The 27,258-nt window shown below is 37.9% G+C and overlaps 2 protein-coding genes across 6 annotated transcripts in view; one reads left to right on the top strand and one right to left on the bottom strand.

Moving 5' to 3' along the window:
- Positions 1-280: 280 nt before the first annotated feature.
- Positions 281-17,161, bottom strand: LOC123306293 (unconventional myosin-Va). Of its 4 annotated transcripts, none has more exons than XM_044888207.1 (20): positions 16,950-17,161; positions 8,941-9,268; positions 7,893-8,146; positions 7,589-7,808; positions 7,274-7,512; positions 6,433-6,918; positions 6,094-6,317; positions 5,362-5,985; positions 4,844-5,305; positions 4,232-4,779; positions 3,745-4,170; positions 3,523-3,549; positions 2,979-3,222; positions 2,639-2,922; positions 2,320-2,524; positions 2,118-2,263; positions 1,862-2,055; positions 893-1,081; positions 602-838; positions 281-542 (listed from the first exon to the last, which is right to left on the bottom strand). In XM_044888207.1, the coding sequence occupies exons 1-20, from the start codon at positions 16,974-16,976 to the stop codon at positions 420-422; spliced, it is 5,487 nt and encodes a 1,828-aa protein (XP_044744142.1). In that variant the 5' UTR covers positions 16,977-17,161; the 3' UTR covers positions 281-419. The 4 variants fall into 4 exon arrangements, with proteins under 4 accessions (XP_044744142.1, XP_044744140.1, XP_044744143.1 ...); XM_044888205.1 differs by lacking the exon at positions 16,950-17,161 and adding an exon at positions 10,141-10,296; XM_044888208.1 differs by lacking the exon at positions 3,523-3,549.
- A 2,877-nt stretch (positions 17,162-20,038) lies between these two features.
- Positions 20,039-27,258, top strand: part of LOC123306296 (probable nuclear hormone receptor HR3) — an 89,352-nt gene continuing 82,132 nt past the window's right edge. Inside the window, exons 1-2 of one of the 2 annotated variants that reach the window (XM_044888217.1) lie at positions 20,039-20,150; positions 24,698-24,995. In XM_044888217.1, coding sequence (XP_044744152.1) covers positions 24,977-24,995 — 19 coding nt within the window. In that variant the 5' untranslated portion in view covers positions 20,039-20,150; positions 24,698-24,976. Of the gene's footprint in view, positions 20,211-24,697; positions 24,996-27,258 lie in introns of both variants that reach the window. The other variant, XM_044888216.1, reaches the window with a different exon arrangement.

Raw genomic sequence — 27,258 nt, 5'->3', positions numbered from 1 at the left:
CACTCGATATGAAAGCTTCGAAAATATTTTTACTTCTTTGCCCTATTCATTTTATAATATTTCTATTATTTCTATATGACTTCGAACGTCTTGTACTGCTTTCCATTTCACCCGAAATTTCTAGTGGATATTCGTATAGGTACTCAATCTAATCTAAAAAGTATTCGCTACTTAGAAAAATAACTTTTCCTAATCATCAATCAGGGATGAAGATTGTACCTAGTCAAGCAGCGGAAATACTTCGATATGATCGCTAATTCAAAGAAGATAAATGGAAGAATTTCGAAAATTCAGATTTTTATATTAAAAATATACATTCACAACTATAATAAAAACCATACGCGGATAAAACGAACAATCTTAACGGAAACGAAAGGCAAAAATGGCATAATAGGTTAATACGCAGCTGGAGGAAGAATTTAAACCTTCTCCAAAATACCTAGATCCAGAACTTCTGGTACTTCGATGCGTTCGAAGCAAATGTCGGATGGGTTGAACGGAAATTTCAGCGGATAGAGGAAATTGACTTCCATCAGACGTGGCTGTAAGAGAAGCAGATTTTTAGATCCTTCTATCGGTTTGTGTAACACGTTCGTCTCACCTCTTCCGGCTTGTGCCTACGCTTCAATTCCGCTTGGACGTTCTGAATGAAGTTCTTGGAGATCCTCTTTTCGTATTCGTCGACCGGCGTGTAGAGATTGAGTATTTTACATATCATGTGACCGGTCAAGTCGCTGCACATGTCGCAGATGCTGAGTACGTCTTTCTCCTCCTCTTTCCTGGCCTGGAGAAGTTGAGCAGCCTGTATGATCGGTTTGAGGGCATGCACACATGTCTCCTGAAAAAATTTGGAGATTAAGTTTTTGCCGGGGAAGAATCGCGATAAACTCACGTCCAAGTTCTTATCTCTGATCCACATTTCGAAGTGGGACAGATTGTGTCTTATTTGTATTCCTTTGGACCAATGGCACAAGTCTTTCCTTAAAAGCAGGTTGTTCAGACTGGTGGCGCACAAGAAATAGAATATCTGTCTGAAGATCTGCGAGATGACTTCGGTGTCTACTCCATAAAAGGTTAGAATCTGGAAAAAGGTTCATGTATTATATAAAATTGTATCTTAGGGGGAGCGCCCACCAAAGTAGCGGAGCATTGACAGGCACATACATGACAAAGACGATAAACGACTCGAAAGTTGACCTTCGAAAAATTCCCAAAAAAATGGGGTCGGTTAAAAATTCGTCAAGACCGAACGGTCACAACAAACCCGATGAAATATCTTTGAAACGTCACATTTTGAAATGACTATTTCAACCGTTTTCCAAAAAAAATTCTCCTAAGTACTTAAAAATGAAAGATTTAAAGTGATTCGTTTCTATTGCACAAGTTGGCAACATCGACTGATGTATGCGTTAATAATAAAGTACAACAAATACACTATCTTGATGAGATAGACAAAGATGGCTGTCTATGAAGTCTGCGACGAAGGAGGAAGGTCGTTAAATATTATGGGATTTTTATGGCCTCTGACTGTTGAAGCTTGCCAGAGAGTGTGCCTTATGCTGCTGTAAATCAACAGCTGTTATTTTATAAACAAGCCATTGATCTTTTTATGGCGCTGTTGCCAAATAGTAAACTAGAAACGAAGCGATCTAAATTTTAAAACTTCATATTTGAAGAATGGTTTTGAATAGTTTCCGCGGTGCATTTGAAAAATTCATGGAAGAAACTCATAATTATTCAGTTCAAACAGAACATATGCTGTGATAACCCAAATTGAGGAGTATTCCCCATTGTCACTAGAAGATTTGCTCCCTCAGAATTAGTATCACATAATTTCAAATTCACATGCTCGTTTTCTCACCTTATGATGGTTTGTTAGTTCCTGTAACAGTTGCGTTATAGGTTTTTGCGTCGGAGATCCTGGAGTTGTGACACTTCCTATCCTGCCCCTCATCGCTCCCGGAATGTTGCCACTTATACCTTGTATTTCCTCGTGTTCAAGGACGGCTCCCACAATCAGGCCCTTCACCGTTTTCTTGAGACTCTTTATCGAACCTGAAACCCACAACAGTCACTATCTCCAGTTTCCTGCTAGTGATTCATTCAATATTTTCAACCTTGACATATCCAAACTGCAATATCCGAAAGTAGCTGTCTATATTCGGAAAGATCGAAGTTCCTCAGGCACTTTTCGTTCTGTTTCGGCGTATTTTTATGCTGGAACGCCTTTTCGCCGCTGTACTGCTTCATGTTGTGCAACAATCTGCGATTAGAAATGTGTGTAGTATCACGAAAATCGTTCGAATCCTTTTTTTTTACCTCAAGGTGTTCGCTAACCAAAGCACTGTAGTTTCGAAATCCTCGTATCTTTTCTTCACTACCTTCTTGACAGCGTTGGTAAAGCACGAAAGGAAACTCTTAACTTTTTCTTCGTCGTTTATGAAATCTGTATGGCGAATGCACATGAAAACTATATAAGCAGGTAGGCACGGCAGCAGCGTGATAGCTGTCCTTGGTTTGAGCTCTGAAAATGTAGTAAAAGTGTTTATTGATTTGAATGACAAATGGGCTTTCATCACAACCTATTACTGGGTGTTCTCACTTTGCTTTTACACCAGATATTTGGAGCGATACTCACGTATGACAAGATTTTTCATTATGTTAGCCTCTTCGCCTGCTGGATAAGAAAACATGCCAAGATATTCCCTCTCTTGTCTTTTGAAGGCATACACCTTCCGTATTGGTTTACTAACAACGGCATCTTTCTTTTCGGTGGATTCGATATCTATCTGTGTATCGTTTATCTCTATACCAGCATCTTTGAAACGCTTCGTTAAGTACTTGTGTTGTCTCTTCATCTTCTTGTTGCTTTCGCTTATTGCATCTTTTTGGTTGAGCAGGTCCAAATTCTCCTTCGTTAACCTGGAACATGATATTCCTAGAGCATTTGCTCATGGATATGTTACCATTGTACTCACCTAGTTATTTCATGTTGCAAATATATCTCATTTTGGGTTTGCTGATTATTGACGAGGTTTGCGGACAGAATTTTTTGTTGTTCTTCGTTTTCCTCCCGAAGTCTAGCTATCTCTAATTTGTACTCTTTCTCGTAAGCCTTGTATTTGGCCTTTTCATCTTGTAGTTCTAACTCTAGTTGTTTGTTTATCGTCTTTTGAGTTTCATAGGCTAGAGCCAGTTCACCATCTTCATTAATATATTCACCTGAGAAATGATAAATTATGATTGATACCAGATATTTCACAAGATTGAGTTGCCAATCGAGATAAACATTCATGCAGCAATCCATTAGCTGAAAAACCCTCTTGAAAGTTCTCGTATTCACAAAAAAAGGGCACACAAAATAGTCTGAAGAGACTTCACACAAACACAACGAATTAGACACTATATTATAAGAGGGAGGTTAAAAAAATATATCCATGACATGCAGATGCACGAAACTGAAGAATCGGGGAAGAAATAAAAATTTTAAGAACAATAACGACAATGCAGAAGGCAACTCACCCTCTTCGTCATGTATTAAACCTGTGTCTGGTAAGGGAGATCGAATTAGTTGATTTATTGCCGAAAAGATAATACTATTCAAAGCAACTATTGCAAACAGATACCCTAGATCTAAAAATCTTCACAACCTTCTGTGTGTTTTTATGTAAGGTAAAATTAAATGAGATTCAAGAAGATAATTGATTTGAATAGTAGTTCCAAGGCGATGAAAGTATTCCTTACCTATTCTAGATTTGGAATTGACAATACTCTTCATGTTATTCGTTTGACTAGCAAGAACACATTTCAGCTGGATAATCTCCTCGGCCTTCCTTTCCAGCTCATTTTGTGCCAGCTTCAGCTGCTCCAAAAGCTGAGCCTTGGCGGTGCCTTCGTTGATGCTGTTTTGCAGTTCGAGCAACTGCGTTTTGAGCGTTGAGTTTTGCATCTCCAGCTCCGATATCCTTAAAGAATCCCTGGCTGCGTTCATAGCATCAGCTACTTTGGGCGAATTATCGAGCTCTTCCAGACGCTGTTCCATTCTCAGCTTGTCCCGTTCTACCTCAGCCAGTTTACGCTGGAGTCTGAGCACGAGGCCAAGGTCGAGTTTCTGCTCTACGTCGATCCTTGTCTCCTCATTTGAGCTGGGAGTTCTACTCTCTGACGATGCTGCAAAATAGAATGAAATCGCTCAATAGACATGAAGGGATGCTTAAAAAAGAATAATTACCTTCAATTTTCCAATCGATATTGTCTACCCTTTCCCTATTCGTAGACGCTGAACTGGCCGATCTAACTGAACCATAACCGTGGTCTTCAGGGATATCTAGAGTAGTGATGCTGCTGACGTCGCTTATATTCCTTTGGTGCGAAACTGTCCTGTTCTCCTGCTGTCTCTCCAACTCCTCATAACGCTGTTCAAGCTCATGATAATCCTGTAGCAACCTCTGGTAAGCCTGTCGGTCGCTGTCCCTTTCGTCCATCATGAGATTTTTCTCTTCCTCCAAACGATTCTCCAGCTGTAATTCACTATTCTTTTCGGTGGTTTTCGCTAGTTCTTTCAAGCTTTCTATTTCTTTGACAAGTTTAAGTCTTTCTTCGGCTTCCTGTTTCTTTTCTTCTATCAATTTTTCACGTTCTAGTACAAGATCCATCTTTTCATCTGTTTCCGTCGTTATCTTGTTTTTCAGCTCATCTATAATTTTATTTTTATCTATGACCAAGTTGTTTAGGTTCTTAACTTCTATCTCCAGGGCTTTGAAGCTTGTCATTTTGTTCCTGGAATAAAAATATGAAAAATTTATTAAAATCGAACTTAATAATAATATGGGGTTTAACTTACTTGAGATCTTTTATTTCTTTGGTGAAGTTGTTGTTATTCTTTTCTAAAGCGTTATTCTGCTTATGTAATTCGTCAATCTTCTGCTGTAGGCTTATGATCTTATTCTCCAAGCCTTTGTTGAGAGCCTTGACGTGTTCTATTGACCTAGCTTCTATCTTGAGTTTCTTGTATTGTTTCTTGGCCAAGTACCTTCTAATGGCGGCCTGGCAAATGACGATATGATTCCTAATCCTATCTGCTCTCTTTCTTCCCAACCAACCCCTCCAGTGTTTCTGAATTATGGTGGCCTTTGCGTTATATTTGAGCTTCAAGTATTTGAGTCTTGCCAAGTAACCTCTACAGTATGTTTGAATTCCAATAGCTGATTTTCTGAGCCTTTGATACTGGATTCTTCGTATCCAGCCTCTGACGTGTTTTTGTATCATAATTGCAGCTCGTTCTCTTCGGATTCTTGTCGCTAACCTGAAAGAATTAGAATGAGTTATATTTATAATTTTATCGACAACGTTTTAGCAAACCTTCTTGCAAGGTATCCTCTTCCGTAACGTTGCAATAACATTACGGATCGCTTGATCCTCAGGTATTTCTTCTTAGCGATGAATGCTCTCACCGTTTTCTGCATAATAATACAGCATCTCTTCAGTTTTTCGCTTCTGAGAGTTTCGAGGTAAGCCACTTGTGAAGCTCTGAAGAAAATTTTGGTTTTACCGAACTGATACATGTCGGATTTCTTGATGTACTGTCGGATGATGTTCTCGCAGGTTTTTTCCATGTTGTTCTTATCGACGTCCTTAAATTTGCACAGTACCCTGTAGCGACAGAAGAATTCGTTGTAGGTCCATCTACTTGGGAACCCTGCCGCTGACAGTCTGATGGTTTCCAAGACTCCGCAGGCCCTCAGCTGTTGCGCTGCTCTTTTCGGATTGAATTCGAACGAATGTTTGTTGTCATTGGGCTTGATGCACCTTATGTAGTAAGGTGTCGTGGAGTTGAGAGTATCCATGAGTCTGCTCAACGAATCTTTGAATTGGCAGCCGACGGATTTCTTGTGGGACTTTTGCGCGCCGGGTTTCGGCTTGGATGGTATTATTTTGACTTTAGTGCCTGGATTGGCTTGTTTTTGGGCGTCTGAACAGAAGAGCCTAAGGGGTAAGTTTCAATGAATGATATTGGTAGGATGATGCAGAAAAAATATCATCATGCTATCAAAAATAAGAAGGTTCACTAATGAAAGTTTTAATAATCCTCACCTGCTGACTAGTTTACTCTTGCTTTGCTTGATGACGTTGATTTGCTCCTCGATCACTGTGTCTCTGTTCTTTTCGAGGAATCCATTGCTTTCGTATTCTACCTTGCCGGCGAAATGACTGATGGTGAAGGCCGATCTACCGAATTTTCCTTTTCCGAAGTGAGAATACTTTGCACATTTCGTGTACAATTTTTCCGTCCATGAACTATCTGTCCCTCTGGGCATCTGTGGAAGAATCCTGTTAATATTTCGCAGATATCTAATTCCTAATGCTGAGTTGCGATTGCAGAACGAACCAAGCTTCCTTCAACCTCTGAAAATGAAAATGAACTCAACTTACCCTACATTCCTCGTCGAGTAAATCCAAGATCCCCAACTTGACTTCGATCAAGTCAATACACGGCTGGTTGTCGTAAAAGTCGATCATCTTCCATTCGATCCCCTCCTTGACGTATTCTTCCTGTTCCAACTTGAACACGTGCAGGTTGAACTGCTGCTGCAGCTTCTCGTTCGCGTAGTTGATGCAGAACTGTTCGAAGGAATTCAGCTCGAACGTCTCGAAGCCGTAGATGTCTAGCACGCCTATGAACTTGTGCCTTGGCATGTTCGATTCCAGGCCGCAATTCAGGATCAGCACGATCCAGTTGAAGAGTTCGGCGTAGATGTGTTTGGCCAGGGCGTCCCTGGCTGCCTTGGCGCTCTCGACGGACATTGGCTTGAGGAAGACTTCGCGGACCGAAACTATCTTTCTGATGCACAGCCACTGCCTCAGTTCCTCGGCGTCGATCTCCAGAAGATCGGCTAATGCCTTGAAATGGTGGTCTTCCTGAGAAAAGGGCATTGTTAATTCATTTCTATACTGAAAGTATTAATTTGTTAGGGCAGTTCAATATGTTATAACTATATTCAAAATCAGCCGGTAGATTGGCAGACTTCTAAAGCTCTTGGGTTAGCATTTCTGGTAGTTCTTATGGGAGATAGTTCTGGTGTATGACAGTTCTTATGAACCGTAGTTGGAATGGTGAATAGTTCAAATAACAAGTAGTTCCAATGGCTGTTTATCCACAGAAGAAATCAAATAATGTGGTCATCCCTATAAGTTTCATTTTGGAAACGTTTGTACTTTTTTATGCGTTTTCAAATCACACCCATGAAGTTGTTGATGATTTATTTTCACTCACCGCTATAGCACAACCCTCCATATCATCTTCGTCCCCCATCTTTACGATGGCCTCTTCGAACTTGAGATTTCCCAGATGTAATAAAGCTGCTAAGATCTTGAACATCCCGATTTTTTCTTCCTCAGAAAATCCCAGAATTTTGAGAGCTCCAACCATCTCCTGGAATGTTTCGTAATCATCTACGCCCTCGATGATTGAACTATCTCCCTGATTCAGGTAGTTGAATTTGTCTTGATGATCTGAAATCAGCAAGATAAATGAGTTTACGAGATGAGGGAATTAGTTTTATTTATTTCACATGAAATGTGAGCTTACCTAAACGTAGATCTGGTAACTCATTTCTTGCAGCGCATAGTTGGTAGAAGATGTGGTAGTTTCGTTCACCCCTGGACTGGAAAACTACCCGGGATTTTTCCAGCAAATACGTCCTCATAGAAGCCCCGCAAATCAGCAGCTGATTGTTGAATTGCAGCTCGATAAATTTGCCGAATCTGGAGCTGTTGTCATTCCTCGTCGTTTTTGCGTTTCCCATTGCCTGGAAAAGGTGGTGAAGTGAAATATATCGCCTTCACCTTCACTACGTAGCCGTCAAGTGACATTCCGAGGAGTACATACTCACTTCCATGATGGGACTGCTGGCCAAAACCTTCTTTTCCACCTGGGTCTCTATCGCATTACCTCCAACTGTGGCGAAATACCTCATGATGTATTTCGCTGATACTGTTTTTCCAGCACCGCTCTCTCCGGACACGATGATGCTTTGGTCTCTCTGTTCTCGTTCCAGCTTTGTGTAAGCCTCTTCGGCCACGGCGAATATGTGTGGGTCCAGGTCGCCCATGGCGTGACCCCTGTAGGCCTGAACTGTATCGATATCTGGAAAATTATGAAATAATAAATCTCTTCAGATTTTCTTAAGGAAATCAGGGTGAAATACTTTGACTTCCTGTTAGCTGGAAAATATTTTGGTTAGTGATACTCCAAAAGTGAAACCTGCTACGATTTTTAACTCTCTCTGAATAGGGCACACCTCTTCATCCTGGGGTTGATAGATCAGCCCATGAGGCCACCCTAGGAATATCTAGGAATTAGAGAGACTGGGCCTCTTTCACTTAGATGAAAAAGAAAACATTCACACGATGCTATAAGTAGCAAAGAAGAATGGAGCCTTTCATAGGCCTGGTATAAAAAGGTGAACCTACAAGAAAGACTCTCAGGAGAAGGAAGAATCTGAGAAACATTTTGGCGGAATATTCCCAGGATAGGTCACTCCAAAAAGTTCCCTGAGGAGTTTAACAGTGTGAGATCTGAGAAGTATCTAGATTTCAGCAAGAATATGCTACACCTTCTTACTGAGTTCCTTGGAGTACATCTCAGAAAGCAGATTCTGTGGGTGGGAGGAGGAAACTGCAAATCACCTGGTAAAAGAATGCCTCGCCATTCCAAAAGACAACGCATAAAATGTTTTGGACGAGAAACTTGACAACAAAGCGGTGAAAACAGTAGTGATGGGGGATACAATAGATCTTGAGGTCCCAGTGCAACGCAACCCCCCTTAAAACCTACAATATTCAGGTGATCATTTCAAGAGTTGAAGGTTTAACCACGAATAATCTCTCTGTTGAAGTTTCGATCGATTTGGCCTTTCAGAGTTCATAATTGTTACTCACCGTAAATGGGAAGATCATCGTAGGGATTTATAGCCACTAAAATGATGCCGCAGTACGTGTAGATGTTTCTCTGCTCGCAGAATCTCACTTGCAAATTGTAGAGGACCGCCGGTTCGTGCAGATAGGACAGAGATGTGAGATCGTTTCCGCCTATCAAGAGAGCTGGGTTGCGGAGGTGCGGTAGTGCCTCTTCATCTTTTACGTTCAACGTCTTGGTCTCGTTGTTCAATGTGATTACGTCTAGGGTCTTCTTGGTCGATGAGTAGTTTTCCTTCAGTTCGGCCGTTTCCCACACGTTTTCCGGATGGGGAATCCATACTCGGGCGCCCTGCAAATTGATTCCGGTTGGGAAGTCTCGAAAAATTGGGGTGGAAAACATCGAGCGTAATGAGACCATCGAGAACATGAATGAAAGTCTGAGGAAATTGCTCTTATTGCAAACAGATTTGTTGTTTCATTGTTAATTGAGTGTTAGATATGGGCAAACAGCTGCCTTGGGAGCTCTGTACCTTTCTTACGTTTTCTCAGAAAAATTCAGACAGTGTACAAAAAATTAACCAGTGCGTTGGACGGTTATAGTAAATTGAAAATTCAGAAAATACCACTCGTCTTACAGGAAATGTCAATTAATGTATTCAAAGGAACAAGAGTCGAAGTTAGTTGCCCAATAGATTTTTTCGAAAAAAAAATGATCCCATTTGATCAAAACAAAAATAATTACAAAAGAAATCTAACTTGCAAGCGTATTAAACTATTATTTATCATTTAATTCAGAGATATGGTTCGTTAATATTGATGAAAAATCTAGAAAAAAATTCAGTGAACCGTAATGAGCAATAATTCAATCCTTCAATGATCTTCGTTGTTTTCAAAACTAAATCTTCGATAGAAATGCTCCAATTAAAATCCACTATATGCTTGATCAGGCCGCTAACTAATTACAATTACAATTTCGAAATTTCTTACCAACTATTACGAGTAAAAAAACAATGGAAATGACGCAGTACCGATATAAAAACGCAGTGATAAAGGTAAGTATCTATTTTGAACAACCAAGAATATTTGTCTCTGATAAGAAGGCGCACAAATTTGAACATGATTAGGGCAGAACAAAAAAGAAATGTAATATTTTGAACTGAACATTATTCATTGAGAATCAGGAATTCAATAGGATTTTTCCACCATACTAGAGGTGCTCACCAATTTATGTAGCAAAGTTCTAGTCATTTCCGTTGTTTTTCTGTCGATTTCCTCCCACCACACCAAACGAACGAAAACTAAATACACAAGAAAATAAACGAAATATATCTCAAACTCTAGGTCGAGGTCTAAAAGGGCCATTTCTCAACCAACATCCTCCATTTTCCGTCGGAAAATTTCATGAAATCACCACTTTTCGGTCGTTTGTTGCACAGTTAAATCGATATAACTGATCAAAATGTCGCGAATTGCTGTTATCAGAAAACCCTACCACAAATCAATAGGAAAATTTTTATTTTATCCAGAGCATATTTCCTGCCGACTGAAGGAAATTCCTGCTGAAAATCATATGTATTCTCAATGGCGTATCATTGAATGTGTTCATAGGAAAGTATAATTAGGTAATATTTTCATTGAACTGTTAAGAGGTTATGTTGATGTGTTCCTCTTCAATCTACAGATTCTTTCTGTGTTTCCTCTCATTCTCGATCGTTTCCTTGAGATCTTATTCAACAGTCCGCAGATCTAGATACAATCAATCTCTCTAGATTCCATGCGAATCTAACAATAGGCTGGCATAACAAAAAAGCCAATTTTCAGTTATTATCTCAATAGCTTCGGGCGGAATCTGTTTCCCATGCATTTAGGAAGTCTCTTTACACAACATTGTGATGAAATGAATTTTCAGTGAAAGTTTGGTATGGATATTCTGTTTTATGAATGAACGGTTGTGTGAAATTCAACGTCTTATTGTTCTCCATGAGCAAGGGAATTCTGTTGAGTTGTAATTCGAATAATTGAAATGATCACTACCAGATATTATCGATTTTGTTTGAAAGATAGAGCTCGTAGAACAGCCTGTAGGTAATTCTTCCCAAAAAAAAAAGGTTCATTAGTTAATTTTCTACAGAAATGTAATGAAATGTATGTAAATTTGAATTTCTTATTATTATCTGAAGGTACTAATTGACAAATTCCGAGTCAAGTTCATCAACCCACGTGATGTTAGTACACTCCCGCCAATATGTACCTAAATCAGGTTTGGGATAGATACGAAACCACGAAGAGCATGCTGAATCGTTTCTTCATGCTATATTTCGCCTCAGGTTTCAGACCGACACCGATGTTCCAAGAATAATATGTAGCTCATTGCCGTGAGATTGATAGTTTTTTTACAGTCTTCAGTCTGAAGTTAATCATCTTGTGTGTCTTTGCGGAAGGCTTATTCTACTTCTTGTAATATCCCTCTTTCCATTGTTACGAAAAGCTCATTTCAAACGTCTTTTTAACCCTACGATGGTCATGCATTAGCATTGTTGTTAAAATTCGATTGCAAGCACTGAAAATCTCAGGAAAAATGATTAAACAAAATTAGTCTGTATTTCATCGAGTAACAGTATGCAGACATTATTTCCTCCATGTCAGTCACAGAAGAACCGAATAATATTGATATTAAGAGAAAACCGTAATCTTCGCACTTAGAACATAAATCGAGAATGAAATAATCAATCTACAATTATACTCGTAAATTAGCAAATTATTCTGTCCCACTTTCTAATGCCAATGTTTCGTTTTACATCCAACTGATATTGATTATTCCCTTGTACTCAAACCAGAACACATATACTTTAATATCGATTTTCAAATATACCTCAACGGCATCGAATTTCCTGTTCAACTTGAAACTGTGTCACCATCCTGATCTACATATATATAGAATGGTAGAACCAGCATGGATGTTGCAAATGTATTTCAACCTAATTATCGATTTTATAAATGAGTTTTACCTCATTTACGTATGGAGGTTACCAACCATCAATGTCTAACTATGCCATTAAAACGAAAATTGAAGATTCATTTAAACGATTCACGAAGTTGTTTGATGCGGGGACAAATTTGGATCAAACAGAGGTAATGAATCCTTTGGAATGATTGAAATATAAGTAGAATGCAAAAATAATCAGATATTGTTGAATTGTTTGCAATGACGAAGCTTGGCAGTCGAGCAAAAAATTGAATTTTCAGTGTCCACTTAATCACACAGTTTTCAAGGCTCCTTGTCAAAATCTACTCAATAAAGAGAACGCACACATTTTTTACTGCATTTGTTCAACAAAAAGTAGGCTCGGGCCTTTTTTTTCAATATTGATTCGAAAAGTGTTGGTTATTCCGATGAATTTGGAAATAATGATGAAATTTCGAGCGTCTTATTCTGAGAAATTCTGGGACAATGAATCGTTAAAATCCACACGTATCATTGTTGAAAGGAAAGTCGTTCATCGTAAATCAAAACAAACATTTTTCCATTCATCACATACCGCTTACTTGAGTCTGCTGGACGATCTAAAAGGTTATGCTTTGCGAGATGAAGTAGGACACAAACGTAGTACACGTTTTTGTCCAACCTTCTCCATCTAAAGGTTCATACTGCGCCTTTCAATATTTACAACCAGTTTCAGCTTCACTGGAACACTGGAAGCATTCACTTTCGTATTTCGGTGGAATGAGAATCTAGAATGTGGGAGATAAGCATCAGGTGAACTTTAAAGCTCGCAATTTTAGTCAGGAGATACCTAAGATCTGTGAATTGCTTTCTAGACAAAATGTTTTGTCTGGGCTTTTATGAATAAATTTTCAGCGTTTTGTTCGAACGCATATTTTTTTTGGACACCTCGTATTTAATTTCTATTAGTTCACCATTCCAAATAATTTCCAATTATTCAAATTGGAAAGTTAATGAAACCAAAAGTTTGTTGTTTTGTCGAAACAATAACTCATACGGTATGAAATAATTAGGGGAAATGATCATTCAAACGCTTATGAGTTTTAGTGTGATAATGCATTAACTTTCTACATTTCTTATCGGTAATTACCTCAAAAACTTACATTGTGCACCCTTGCAAGGTCAAGTCTTAATTCTTTTTCCAATTTTATCCACGTGTTTAGATTGGTTTCGTTTAGGAACGAATATCCTTTTATTGGCTGTTGTAGATTCAGTGAACGAATTGTCTGTAGCTGATCATATCACAATTTAACATGTCAACCTCTGAGTACGTGTTGTGATTCCCCAATAAAATGAAAGTACGATAAACAACAATCCTCCCACACTCAAAGGATAACGGTATTGAGCTTAAATGACTGTAATAAATCGTTTTTGTAAAGCAGAGAAACGAAAACCCCAAATTTGTATCGAATGAACTCAGGCGGTATGCTAGAGGTACAGGAGGTACAGGAGGTGCTAATTACACTACACGTAAATAGATACATTTATATCCTTGTCAGAAGGTTTGTTCGTTGGTACACTCAGTTTATTGATAAGGATATCGCATTCAGATAAAATTTGTAGAACACTGTAGCTTCCAAATGGTAATCTACCTACTTATTGTTCCGAAAATATATCAGAGGATTTGCGAAATGGGGATATCAAGGATTAAAATTCACTTGCTGAAGAGTTGAATGGAAAAAATTAACATTTATTTTATTTTATTTCGTTTTTTTCTTCAGTACACTTTTTGTATTACATGGGACATTCGGTTAAGAATATTGATTATTATTACGAGTTATAAAACACTGTAGGGGAGACTGGGGAGGGTTGATACGTTTTTTGGAATTTTTATTCTGGAAACGGAATTATATGAAGAAGCAGGACTTTTCTTATATTATATAATTCTTCAATTAATCGTTCAACAAAATAAATATAGAAGTCGCAAAACATAAACATCTTATTCTGTACAGAACGTTAAACACAAAAACATGCAAACTGTCTCAAGCCTCCCCACATATGGGAGGATTGATACGATGTACTGGGAGAGTAATCGAGAGGATTATTCAGCTCAGTAGGTAGGTCAGCAATGATACTGGCTTGCTTTGGTCCTATAGGTGTAGAAAAATCAGGAAATTGTCAGTTAGTCACTTCCACACAAGAAAAGTCGGCCTCGTTAAATACATGGGGATTGTACGGTTTTTGAAAATCCCTTTGATATGTTGGATGGTGAAGACGCCTTCATGTAGGCCTATCCAACTAGCTACGGAATATTTTTTGAAGATTATACATGTATCAGGCCTCCCCACGACAAATGTCTCAAACCTCCCTGAAAGCAATTTTTAAGGTGATTTATGTTTTCATCTTATACCCATATATTTTGAAAAGCGAATAAAACTGTAAATTGAGTAGTTTTATGCATATTTCCCAGTGAAATGTTTGTTTATGCCGAAGAATTAATGCATGATCATAAAACCCTTAGGTAACTTGAGTAAAAACTTACAATTTCTCACCTCGAAACACTCTTCGTTGAATATTTCACAAACAAACTACTGTTAGCCTTACATATTAACGTCACGCAATGCCCTCTGCCAAAGAATAGTGTTCACTAGTATAATACTTTTGAAAACGGCTACAGATCGCGGATATAAGCCTGTATCAAGCCTCCCCATGTATCAATGCTCCCTAGTCTCCCCTACACATGTCTCAATTTCAGATCGGTTCAATTTTCAAATTTCCTTGTTCATTGTTCAATAACCTTTCAAATCAACGTTTCAGTTCAATAAAATATGAGTTCGAAATTAACAATGACGTTCAGAAAATTATAGCATCCCTACTATAGCAAATATAGCAATAAATATATCATCATGAGTTTATTATCCATTCTGACTATGAGCTTACTATGATATTCCTGATATGATAAGATTGAGATGTGATTAATAATTTTTTTAGCTCTCTTGATTCGTATTCGTGTAGAATGTGGAATTGGTAGGAAATTATTTTCTGTTTAACCATTTAGGGGAAATCCGGTCTGTAAGTCATGTTTTGGTAGGTAAAGTCAGTTTACCTTCATTCACTTAAGATGCCATTGTGATAGCGAAACATGTGTCTGAGTTAAACAAGTCATGTTTGTGAAAATCATTCATCAAGTATCGTCCACATCAATTCAGAATCGTTTCTTGATGGAACATAAGAGAACAGAATTTTTCGATTTTAACAGTAGAGGAAATCAAACAATACAAAAAGAACTATTTGAATTATTTTCCTTCTGGACAATTTTTTGGATCAACATTTTCTTCAAAGATCATCAGAACTCTGCATCACAATAACAAACGAATTTGCCTATCTCTCTCCTCCACTTTTAAGTGTTCTCGCATCAGATTTTCGAATCGAAATTCATACGTCATCCATTGAGCAAATATTGCCACAGTTTTATAGCACCTTCAAAATCGTTATCTTCTGCCATATTATGTGACTCATAAAACTCGGTGTAGAAAGGTGCCTAGACTTGGCGACATTAGTGGCACGAACTAATATACAACAGAACTGCATAACTATTTAAATATATTGGTGATATTCTTGAATGGATAAATATTAGCAAGGTCGAAACGTTCGAAACAAATTGTTTTCCAAATAGACTGGAATTTTGACGGGGACATCGAATACCTACATTTGAGAAGGTTGTCGTGTTCGTTTCATCGAAGCTCGTGTGAAAAAAGATCATTTCGTTTGTTATTTTCTTGACTAGACTTTGAAAAATACGTGAAAAATTTCACCTAATATTTTTTTTGCAATATACGTTAATTGTTTTACCTGAATTGAGATTGAAATTGGTGGTGACAACAAAAAATTATCATTCAACGAAAAAAAATAAGCCACAGGAAAATGAGTTAATTTCAACGCGCTGCAGTTAGATCCATTACTGACCTACTTGAAATTACTGAAGTAATCTCTGGATTTCCATTATCAATAAACGATCAGTTATGGTTTATTAAAAAAATAACATTTCCTGTTTTTATCACAACTTAAGCACTGGGATATTGAATTCGATATTTTGCCATTGTTGAAGAAATAAAAGTGAGCATTTTATTAATTCAGTTGATGAATTTTCATCTGAAACTGTTTTTATGTATTTAGGAAGTTACAGTAGAACTTATTTTCGTTCAAAATGTATCAAGCTATCAAAACCTAATTTTTATATGGTATGACATGAATAAGGAACAAATTTTAGGGGTGGCTTTTTCTACCCCTTGCAATTATAGGGAAACAGCACCAATTTTTTTTTTTTTTGTCTCCTCACTCTCCTTGAAGGTTTGCTCAGTGTCACTTCTGTCAGTTTTCTGGTTTCTAAGAAACCAGGATGTAAGCAGACCCACATTATTTCATAACAAGGAATCACCCCTCGAATTTTTTCGCAACTATTTATTTACAATGTGTACATATATCGGAATCAACTTTAAACGTTCATTATTATCAATAAAAAAATTTCTTGTAAAGTGGACGAATGGATTTCGATCTATTTTCAATGTAATTGTAATTTTGTGCTAGAAATGCAGCCGATAAATGAATACAAACATGCATTCTGTCGAAATTGAATTTTTATTCTTTTTTTTACGATTTTCGATCATTCCATTTTTATGTGAACGCAAAATTTGAAGCGTAGGCTATGATTGAAGAAATATAATGTATTCTTCTCGGGATATGCAGAATATTTTGGCTAGTTCTGTCAATATACATGAAAAAAATGTTCCCTTATGCACTAAAAATGGGTTCAGGATCTCTTTTCATTCAATTTTCAATATTTTCTAGAACGAGAATCGAAGAATTTGAAAAACTACAATAATCAGCTGTTCATCGATACTGTCAAAATCTGTTTCCATATTTTATTTCTGGGATTTTTTCTACGCTTATTGAATATTTATTGTTAGTAAACACAAACGAGTGCTGTTCAAAATATACCGAAAATATTTTGGTGTTTTCTTTCCGGAATTGATGAATTTTCCGTAGGTCAGTTACGCACGCAGAAAGGGTGAGTTTATCCAGTTACCTTGGTGTATAATTCCAGAGTTGACATGATTTCCAATGGACACGGATTATATGGCACTTGTTTTTCCGGTGACTTTCACCGCGGAAAATACGGAAAATCGTTCATTCGTCAGGCTGTCACGGCCTGTCCGCGTTTTTCAGCGAAAAAAATCAAATTCCGTCGGTGGACACTCGCGAGCTGGCGCATTCGAATCGCGACTGGAGCCGTCCTTTCAACGGAGTGTACTTTGCGCAAGAACCCATTGATTAGATCCAGCACAATCGAAAAAGGGGGACTCGATAAGTTGAACGAGATCGTAATGCGAATTGGTTTATTATTACCTGATGCTGATGCAAATTCCACTATTTTTTTTTTCATTTTGGAATAAATTTTTTATTCCTCACCTCATGCAAATCAGGTTCTGTAAAAGAGTTTTATGACTTGGAGAAATTCGAACCTAGAATCATAATACGAAGTTCAAACATTCCGAACTCAAAAACTCACTAAGTTGAATGTTATTTTTTAATGCTAAGCTTCATCTCATTGAGGGTAAAGAAAAAATACAGATAACGTATTTAGTGAGAAAGGGACCTCCTCAGTCGGTACATATATTTATCCAAACATAACTAATCATTTGATAGTTTTTTTCGATCTCAGTTTGACTGTGAAATCCATGGATTACATATCTTGCAACTGGCTATGACGTGCAAAACTACCAACTATCATCAGATGATGTAAGACGTAGCCCCATTTATTGCATTCTCGTTGGTTCTTGGTAAATGACATGACCAATTTTATGGATTCCGATCGATAATTATATGAAACTGCCATCTATTCGTGAAACGAATCGATGGATTGTAGGTTTCATCAACTCAGTCTTGGAGGTTTGAGAATTATTCCATTCCAGAGGAGGTTTCGCATTGGTGTCTTTGTGAGTTTGCCAGATTTTGTCCCAATTTCAAAATATAGATCTCTTCGGAACTAGCCTAACTAGTTTGAAAATGCACTTTGAAAATGCGTCCTCTATGAATTAGAGTAGGAAGTAAGTGTGAATCTGTAAAGAAAACTGCAGAATGGATGCGCCACCCATGATCAAGCACTTGAAATTCGTGTCTCACTTACAGAATTCTCTCTACTAAAATTATGAAATAGAGGTAAAAATCAATAGATGGCGCTGTCCTCTTAAGGGTTTCTGTTTCTTTAATACTTTAAAAGTAATCCCCTAGATGGCGCATTCATATAAGACATCTCGTCTGCTATGACTAGATCATCTATAGACAGTGAACTCTAAAAGAACTCTTTTAGAGTACTTAAGGAGACTGTGGTGGCGCCAAGGAATCTCAAATGAGCCATTTGAGGATACATAAGGTATAATTCATGTGTATCGGTGCAGATTATTTTATTTTTTGTTACTCTTTGGTCATCCATCGACGTTGCTTTCCACTTCAATGTGAATAAAGGTGAGAACTTTGGAAAATGTGCCTGCAAGAAAAGAGTTTCGGGATTGGAACATTTCAAAATCTCCCTTGGGGAGATCTGAGAAGTAATACTCTACACCTCCTTCCTGAGCATTATCGCCTCAGGAATGTAACCCCCGATCACCTGGTGACGGGAAACCTCTAGCTATTGCCATCCCAAAAAATGCTTTGGATCAGAAATTTGCTGGAGAGCCTTTAGAAGACATAGCGGCGAAAGAAGCTCTGATGGAGAGCTCAATAGATCTCAAGGTCGCAGTGGAAGAAATCTACCTTTGAAATCTACCCATCTAAGGAGTCATGACTTCTGTTGACCTGAAAAGAGCCCAACGAACATCTTCATTGAAGTCAAGTTCAAAATCGATATCCATAAATCACCAATCATGCAAGATTTGGGGAACTAAATTCGTGATATTGACGTAAAATTTTTTTACCAAAGGTGGACAAATCCAAGCCAAACTATTGTCCCACCAGCAAATCCAAAGATTGTTTTCATTGTTAACAATTATAGGGAAGCAGAAAAAAAACTAAGTATCATAGATTTTGAACATCGTAACGCGATCAGGACCTACTGATCATAGAGACGTGGAAATGCCACCTGCAATCCAAAACTCAAAACAATCTTTAGAGCGAATGAGAAGTTCGTGCAGAAACTGGCTCAATAGCCAGATTCAAAGGAGTTGGAGCGTAACATTTGTCCCAAGGGAGTGAGGATTGGTTGTATTGTTTAATCTTGTTAACTTCAATTATTACATTTCCAGTATCCAACTAACTCAAGCCAGGACATCGGTAGTAGTTTATGTTCGGTATCCTGATATTCAAGACCCCCCACAGAGAAAAATCAACAGTCGTATGGGAATGAAGATTTTTTGCTTGCATTGGCATTGGGTCGAGATACAATGACATGTCATCAAAACTAGAAGGAGGTCCATATTTTACTCAGTATTTTCAACCCTTCATCAACTGAGAATTTCAAGCTTTATGTCGCTTGATATTTTTATCAGAAATATGTATGTACTTTCTTTTTGTGAAGTACTGGTTGTTTCATATAAAGGAAATTGGTTGTTTGAGCTTGTATGTATCTTAAAGCTGCGCATATTCCCATTGCTGAATAGGCATTTAGTGATCGAAAACTGTTTTCTCTGAAACTCCTCCAAAAATGATGAGATATAGGCATATATTTCCTATGTGGTTAAAAGCGAAATCTTCAATTCTTCAAGGCACTCCTCGACTCCGAACAGTCTGTATGTACAGGCTCCGAACCCTCCCCAGCATCATCAGCAGGCAGGTCTTCTCGTGAGAAAGACCCAGAGATGAGCTCTTGGGCCCCAACACACACACACACAATCCTGTTGTAAGCTAACTGTACACGGGGACTCGGCCCTCGATACCGCTATAGAGCCGGTGCACTTCGAGCACCGTTAGCCAAACGACGGATCCACAAGCGGTAAACTTCACACTGTGTCACTGACCTCCCGTGACTTCCACCTGGTCGTTTACGTTCAGTCACTTGGCCGTCATCGCGCAAGAACAGGTGCCTTCTTCTCCACTCGGTGGACGCTGCGATCCTCATCCCTTTTCCAATTGGCCCCTATACTGGTAGCGCGGTCCATTCGAATTCGCCGGTGCCGTCACGCCGACCCGAGCTGACACCACGCGCGCGATTCCGCGTTTTTTCGCCCGCACCTCCGTGTCGGACCTCGCAGTGATTTTCAGTGAGGATTTCGCATCTTGCTGCTGGTTTATGGTTTGTGTGATGAGTTTTTTGTTTGGTGGACAGTGCATGGATAGTATGTTAAGGGATAAAGTAATTATTTTGTACATATTTTCTTTCATAGTGAGTACCTAACTTTCCTCGATTGTCGCTGCGTTCTAACCCGATCATTCATCATCATTTTCATTCTATTTCGGTGAATCAACAACAACGTTTTCTATTTGTATGATGAAATAAATTATTTATGCAAACAAATAATGATTTCATATTCCATTTGAGTGAAATCGAATTCCTGTAGCTTCATTGATCAATGAATACCTCCTCCAAAATACATTTTCGTTTATTTCTTTTGAGTTTGAGCTGGTCTATACCCAAGTGTGTATTTTTCGAGAACAATTTGGTACCCCAAAAAACTTTGTCGTCAAAGTTGGCTAACTTTTTTGAACTCTCATCATACAGGGTATGTTGCGAAAAAATCTCATTCTACTCTCCACGAGGTTCATAAAACTGACTTTTCTGTCAAACCTTCGTCAATCAATGAGAACCATCTATATAGAACTTTGATATGTTGTGGCTTGGTTTAAAATGTAACACCTTGAATTTCCTTTTATAAATATTTGTGGAGGCATTGGCACTATACGAAATGATAATGATCCATTGAAACCAAGAACCTAAGAGGGTTTAATTCAAAACGTCCCCAGTACGCAAACTGAACAATATTATTAAAAAATTCAGATTTTTCTATGCAAAAAAAATTAAAAAATTAAAGATGTAATTTCTCCATTGAACGAGGGATACCCAGAAATCGGACACAATATTGATGATAATTTGGATGAAAGTTCAACAATTTTCTCAAATCCAATTCCAGATAAAATAAACCCTCTTTTGGGTGTACCTCTCGGTTTACCATGCTGAAAAATGAGCTATTCACTTCTTTGCCAAATCAAACGAAATTTCGTGATTCTACAATAAAACCTATGCGTGATTGAGCCAACAAATACATAATAATAACAAACTGTTAACGAACTAAGCAGGTTTTGATGTCAATGACCTTGGCAGTAATCCGTGGAAACTAATTATGAAAGACATATGAGGCAGCAAATAGCTGATTTGCTGGATGAGTACGGGTCTTCTAAATAGGTTGGATTTGCCAATGATGAACTCGGTCTAAATTCGCCCATTGCGAAAAGTGCAAACGTATTGCTAAATTTTTGGGTCGAACATTCGGTTGACAATGGCGTGTGCAAAGTTCTTCGTGTATTCGATATATTAAACATTATTTCGACTGGTTATAGCTTCGACCAATTGCGAAAAGATTATCTGCATTGTCGTCAGATGTTAATTTTTGTTACTTTCTCTTTAACTCGTTTTTCCTCAGCTTCGCTCGCGTTCAGTTCATGGAATGGCGAAATCAGTTGGTCCATTTTTTTTAAATCTGACGAGATTTCAAGAAGAAGGAAGAAGTCGGATCAGAAAACTACCACGAATAATTTCCCAATTCCAATTAGATTCCGATCGATGATTTCTTCATTTCAGTTTTTGCTACAGATCAAAGTGAGCAACCATAATCAGAAAGAAAAGATCTTTCAAATGACGAACCCACCCCATTTTCCATTCAAACTGTTGAGGGTCAGCTTTGGGATCAAGGGGATCAGTTGAAAGCTTACTGATAATAAGAAAGCGCAAAGAATAGCAATGGAATCAATACATCTTTTAGATTCTGCTAATTTAGACTGGAATTTATCTTCCTCACAGTTTTATGGGCATGCAATCTGAAAAGATTTTCAAATGCTCACGTAGAATATAGAATATAATCCCAAAAACAAAACCGTGCGAAGTAATGAAAAATCTGGAGTCTATATAGTCCTATAATCCGAGTTGTGGCAATCACCAGTCCCAGAATTCGTTCCATTTCTACCGAGGTGGTAGTTGTGTTGCTCTGATGACGTCAAATAAGACCGAAATCATGGTCAGCATCTACTCTTCCTCGACAGAATGGTCCTTCTGTTGATAGTCCCAGTAATGGCAGTAGGTCACTTCGATTTAGTTAATTTTTACCGAAAGATGTTATGCATCTCAGTTAATTTCGATTATTTTACGTACAAATCATTGGGTTTTCAAGATGTTGCCCCCAGGTTGATTGGGGTACGAAAAAGTTATTGTGAAATTAATCCTTGAAGAACTCAGTCTGACACTCAACTGATTGAACACACATTTTTAGAAAAAATATCATTTGAACTTTTCCCAATACTCAAGGGGAATACGTTGGTGAATTATTCTGGGTCAACCTGTATATGGGGTGAAACGGAGAAGTTTCTAAACAGAAAAAAAGAAGAATACAGAATAAAAGTTGATATAATACATATTTTGCTGAATCAATAGACAAAAAATACGCAATATGTTCAGCTAATAATGGGAAATTCCAGGTCTCTTAATTTATAATAAGTCAAGATGCAGAAAAAACTTTGTGGTTCAATAAATTTTGGGAAAATATTTTTCTTCGATTAAGAATGATCACTATCGCATTTGCACCTCTTTCTCCTCATTCACATCAGCTGACTGGAGGTCAAGCAAGACTCTTGATCCTGTGGTATCAGAAACCCGAAAAAGGGAAAGTTCTACCCCAAACTCCCAATTCGTTCTCATTGTCTCGTAATTATTATGCGCAAAATCGCCGGTCAGCACGCCTTTTCCAAGTTCAATGTCTCCTCTATCACGCTGGCGTTCGCAATAATACACCACCCCCGTTTTCCGTGGGCTTTTCCACGTTTTCAGTTTCTTTCGCGTAAGGAGACAGGACGTGACACTGATGGTTTCCTATAGGCACGTGTGAAATGGCCCAAGCAAATTTCGGAGATTGTCGCGAGGTGGGGAAAAACTCCGTAATGGTGTTCTGGCTGATCGAGGTAATGATTTGTTCAAAAAGAATAGCAATCTTGAGTTTTCCGTAATCTGGTATGTTTCTGATAGTGTCGATTATTTGAGTACTAGCTATGGTCGCTTCGCAGGACTGATTTACTTTAAATTTTTTTCATAAAACTTTGATTGTCCGATCAACGATTGGACAGTTACTCGATTTCTAAAACGAAATCACTGAAACATTTTAATTTCTGAATATATCGAAGAAGTTGCAATTGATAATAATTGAATGGACGTAGGAACATCTTAATTTGATGCGAGAATGATAATCTGAATGATCATGACTGAATTATCGATTAAAAACAAATTGACGTCTATTCGTCAATCAAGCGTTGATTGTCCGATCAAGCTTTATGAATCCCGGGCTTACTATTTCACAGTACTTCACTTCTATACTCTAGTGTGCTTTACTCCACTCTACTCCAACTCTACTCCACTCTATTCTACTCTACCCTATTCTATTCTACTTTGCTGTATTTTACTCTACCCTACTCTACTATATTTTACACTTTTTCTATGGTGGAAGGTTTGGAGCTTTGGAGTATCCCATTTCCAACATCAAAGTCTCCGGAAAATTGGTTTGGCCAATCTAGAAAACACAACGGACACACAGAAAAGAGAGATAGAATAAAAATGGAAAACCTGTTGATTAGATTTGGGTAAATAACAAGAAATCAGATCGAAAAAGTCTTATTAAATGATTAAAGGTTGAAAAATCTTCGTTTGATTAAAAAAAATCGAACGCATAATATTTTGAGCACAAACTAAAGAGTTCTCGCCGTATTTTTAAAACTCACCAAGTTCAGAATTAGTCCTAGAACCCTTTTTTGGTATTATACTTATATGTTGCAAACATACAAGTGTCATTAACTCAATATCTGGCGAAAACAGTTTATGAATGGAGGGTCTTTAGGTGTATGGAATACTGGAATAGGGTATTTCCGTATGGGAGAATAATTTTGTCATATCTGGAGTAGTTATAGGCAAGCTTTTCTGTTAGCTCTGCTCAAACTCATTAATTGTATTCGTTAGATAGCCTTAGTAATGGTTTCGCACTGTTTGGCCATCTGGCAGCTCATTGAGCTCATAATTCACAATACCAAGCTGATTCCACCAAATACACCTTTTTTTTATAACACTCAGTATTGCTGTTGATGTGAAGCATAGCCAGTTGGTGTCGAGATTTTTCCTACTTGTCTACCAGACATTCCTTAGAAGTTGAAAACCGGTACGTGGCGTCACAATAACATTTCAAAGGTTCTTGTAGAATTTGTGTTTCATCTGGTGAAATTTTCGTTTCATTTTCCAGTGGGACAATTCTATCAGTTCGGCATTTTTTTATGAAGGGAAAAGATAAACTCCCACTACTTAAACTATCAGATACTTTTCCAATTATTACTTATGGGTTTTTGAAAGTGAACTGTTTCATAAAATTCGAGTAGCAGCCATGATGTCTTAACGTTAACAATATGTCTGATAGATATGGCGTTTGAATTTTGGACAATTCCAATCCAATGCCCAACATGCACGGATGATATGAACATCCAATATCCAAATCGAACTCTCATAAAACATTTATCGTTAACTGTCTTCTTCCCTATCGCTTTATCGGATTCGAAGATTTCTCTTCACAAGTTCTCATACCATCTTTTTCTTTTCAGGTTACGCAAAAACCGATGACCATCACCTGAATGAAAACAACCCGAAAACAATGAATAATCGTGCGTTGTTTGGAACTTTCAAGAAGAAAAAATTCTGACCCCAGAGTGATCAGTTCGGCCTTCATCGCCGATATTGTAGTTAGAAAAGCTTCGATAGGGGTATTTTTAATTTTTTTAATTTTGGACCAAGCGTTTAGTGCGCGTGAAAATTTTCGTAGTTTTCCGTCTTCTAAAGTCGTTTCATCATTCAAGGACAACAGCAGATGAGGATATTTCAAGATGCCAAGTACTATAAGAGGTGAGTCTTTACTTTAGAGTCGATTCGTTGATTTTATTCGTTGATTGATGTTGGAACATAACGATGTGAATGTTTTATTTTACTTTACAGGGTGAGTCTTTGACTCGTACAAATATTTCAACACTAGATTTTGTTGTATTCCAAAATTCATTTCCTTCAATGAAACCGTTTGTGAGATAGAACTAAAAATATGTAACATTTTTTTATGGTTTTTCAAGAGCCTGTATCTTTCAAAACGGGCCGATCCGGAAAAAATGGTAGAGGAAAAGAGTGTTTCTTTTGACCTCAAGAACCTACTGTTAAAATATTTGCACAAGTCAAAGACTCGCCCTGTAGAGTTAAGCTAAGCTAACCTAACCTAACCTAACCTAACCTACTGTTAAAATATTTGTACGAGTCAAAGACTCACCCTGTAGAGTTTCTTCACATGGAAATACTGTGCCTGTATAAAATATATCGTAATATTGTGCAATCGTCTACAACCACTAGCTTCTAAATAACCGCCACTAGTAGAATTTTGATAAGCGTGGGCCTCCAAAAAAAGTTAAAGGTTCCCACTGTCCGAAGTATAGAAACCGTTATTTTTTATAACTCAGGAATCTCGTGATTATAATGCCTGAATACGTGAATTAGTCATGCACTAAGACGGTTATGACGTGATATGTAGGTATGTATATGGATTTGCATCATCATTGATTTTTATTTCTTCGAAATATTTTTCGGTATCTCTCTGGGATAGCAGTCACTCTTCGTCGTTTTCTAGACTATCCAGACGGCAAGCAGTGGTAGTTGCGGTATGACCATAATGGCCTGATAGAGTTAGGCAAAATCAAACAAATGAGCAATGAACCCCCGATGGTTCTATTTTATTGATGGAGGTATAAACGATATCTTACATAATAAAAACAACTAAATCAAGCTTGTTGTCTATTAATACCTGCAACTTCTTATAGTTGCTTGTCCTTAGGTGATGAAGGCTCTAATAATCTCGAAACTGATTGGTGATCTGTCCCTCCAGTATTCAGCCTATCGATCATATGGTCATCTCACCTACTCACCTACTGCACCTACGGCTAAATTTTCGCCACAGACGCAGCCAACATATCCCAGCTGTTTTAATAACATAAACTCGAGTTGCGAATAATCTATGCGAATGATTCCATAAACTCTAATAAATTACAGGTCATGATCTACCGCCAAGACCTGAAATTGGGTCAACATGACAACTTGAAGCGTGACATCTTCGCTAACAACGCCGCTAGTCCCGCAATAATTTGTTATTATTCAGTTGGTACCGTTAAATCGCGCAGCGTAGACTCAACCATCGAGTATCCGCAACCACAACCATCGAGTCATTCCATCTTTGTTGTTGGTCTGTGATTACGGACCTTCCCCTGTCATTACCATTGAGTTTTGCCTTTGCGAATGGCGTTTTAAATTGGCAGCAGGCTGACGACCATGCTGTGGTTTTTGGTAGGGAGGATCTTGTGTAGATGTTGGTGATCAGGCAAGAAGATATGTGTAATTTTTCTCAAGGAGACAGGGGTGCAACTGATTACGGGTCATTTCTCTCAATGAGATGAAGATTAAAAACATGAATAAAGACTACTCATCATAATGAAAATTCGAAGAAAGATAGTAACATGTGTTGATAGACACGTGTTGTCTATTTTCATCTATAATGTTCGAGACGCATGTTATAGCATCTCAAGGAAGATACGTCTTTTCCTTCCAAAATGAACAAAAACCTCACTGAAAATACTACACATTTTGAGCAATAAGTATCTGCTATATAATTTTGGGCGAGTTATTGTTCTGACTTCCTTATTTTCATGCGAACATCCCCCTCCACTAATATTCTGCAAGATTAAAAGTCCATCGCACTTATTCTTCACATTATAATATCGCGTTTCGGAATGGTCTGGCATTTGGATCCTGATTTAAATTTCGGGCATTTTCGATCGAAGATAGCAGTCGCAGGAAGTAAGAAAGTTCGCATGGGGTCATTTTACCAGGGGTCAACATCACCCTCACAAGGGTTCATTGTTCGCACTAACCGCAATTGGCAGAAGGTTGTGCGTAGGAAACAGACATTTTAAAGTTGAACACAATCAATAAGTTGATAGTATGAAACTTTACCGCAACTGAAAATGATGAAGGAAAAAATTGAAACCAAGAACACAATCATATACTTACATGAAGTGGAATAATGGTTGCGAAAAAATTTGCAAGGATGACCCCTCCCAATAGAAAGCAAAATATA

The sequence above is a fragment of the Coccinella septempunctata genome, chromosome 2, assembly GCF_907165205.1.
Source record: "Coccinella septempunctata chromosome 2, icCocSept1.1, whole genome shotgun sequence".
NCBI classification, from domain to species: Eukaryota; Metazoa; Arthropoda; class Insecta; order Coleoptera; family Coccinellidae; genus Coccinella; species Coccinella septempunctata.
This window is presented reverse-complemented; position numbering and strand designations above follow the sequence as displayed.

What these genes read in the sequence shown, in the direction of transcription:
- LOC123306293 (XM_044888205.1), bottom strand. Translation starts at nt 10,281, where the DNA reads ATGGCCCTTTTAGACCTCGACCTAGAGTTTGAGATATATTTCGTTTAT. An exon ending in AGAGGATACCTTGCAAGAAG is followed by an intron (nt 5,306 to 5,361) that starts GTTTGCTAAAAC and finishes TAATTCTTTCAG; the next exon opens with GTTAGCGACAAGAATCCGAA. An exon ending in TCAGAGATAAGAACTTGGAC is followed by an intron (nt 839 to 892) that starts GTGAGTTTATCG and finishes AAATTTTTTCAG; the next exon opens with GAGACATGTGTGCATGCCCT.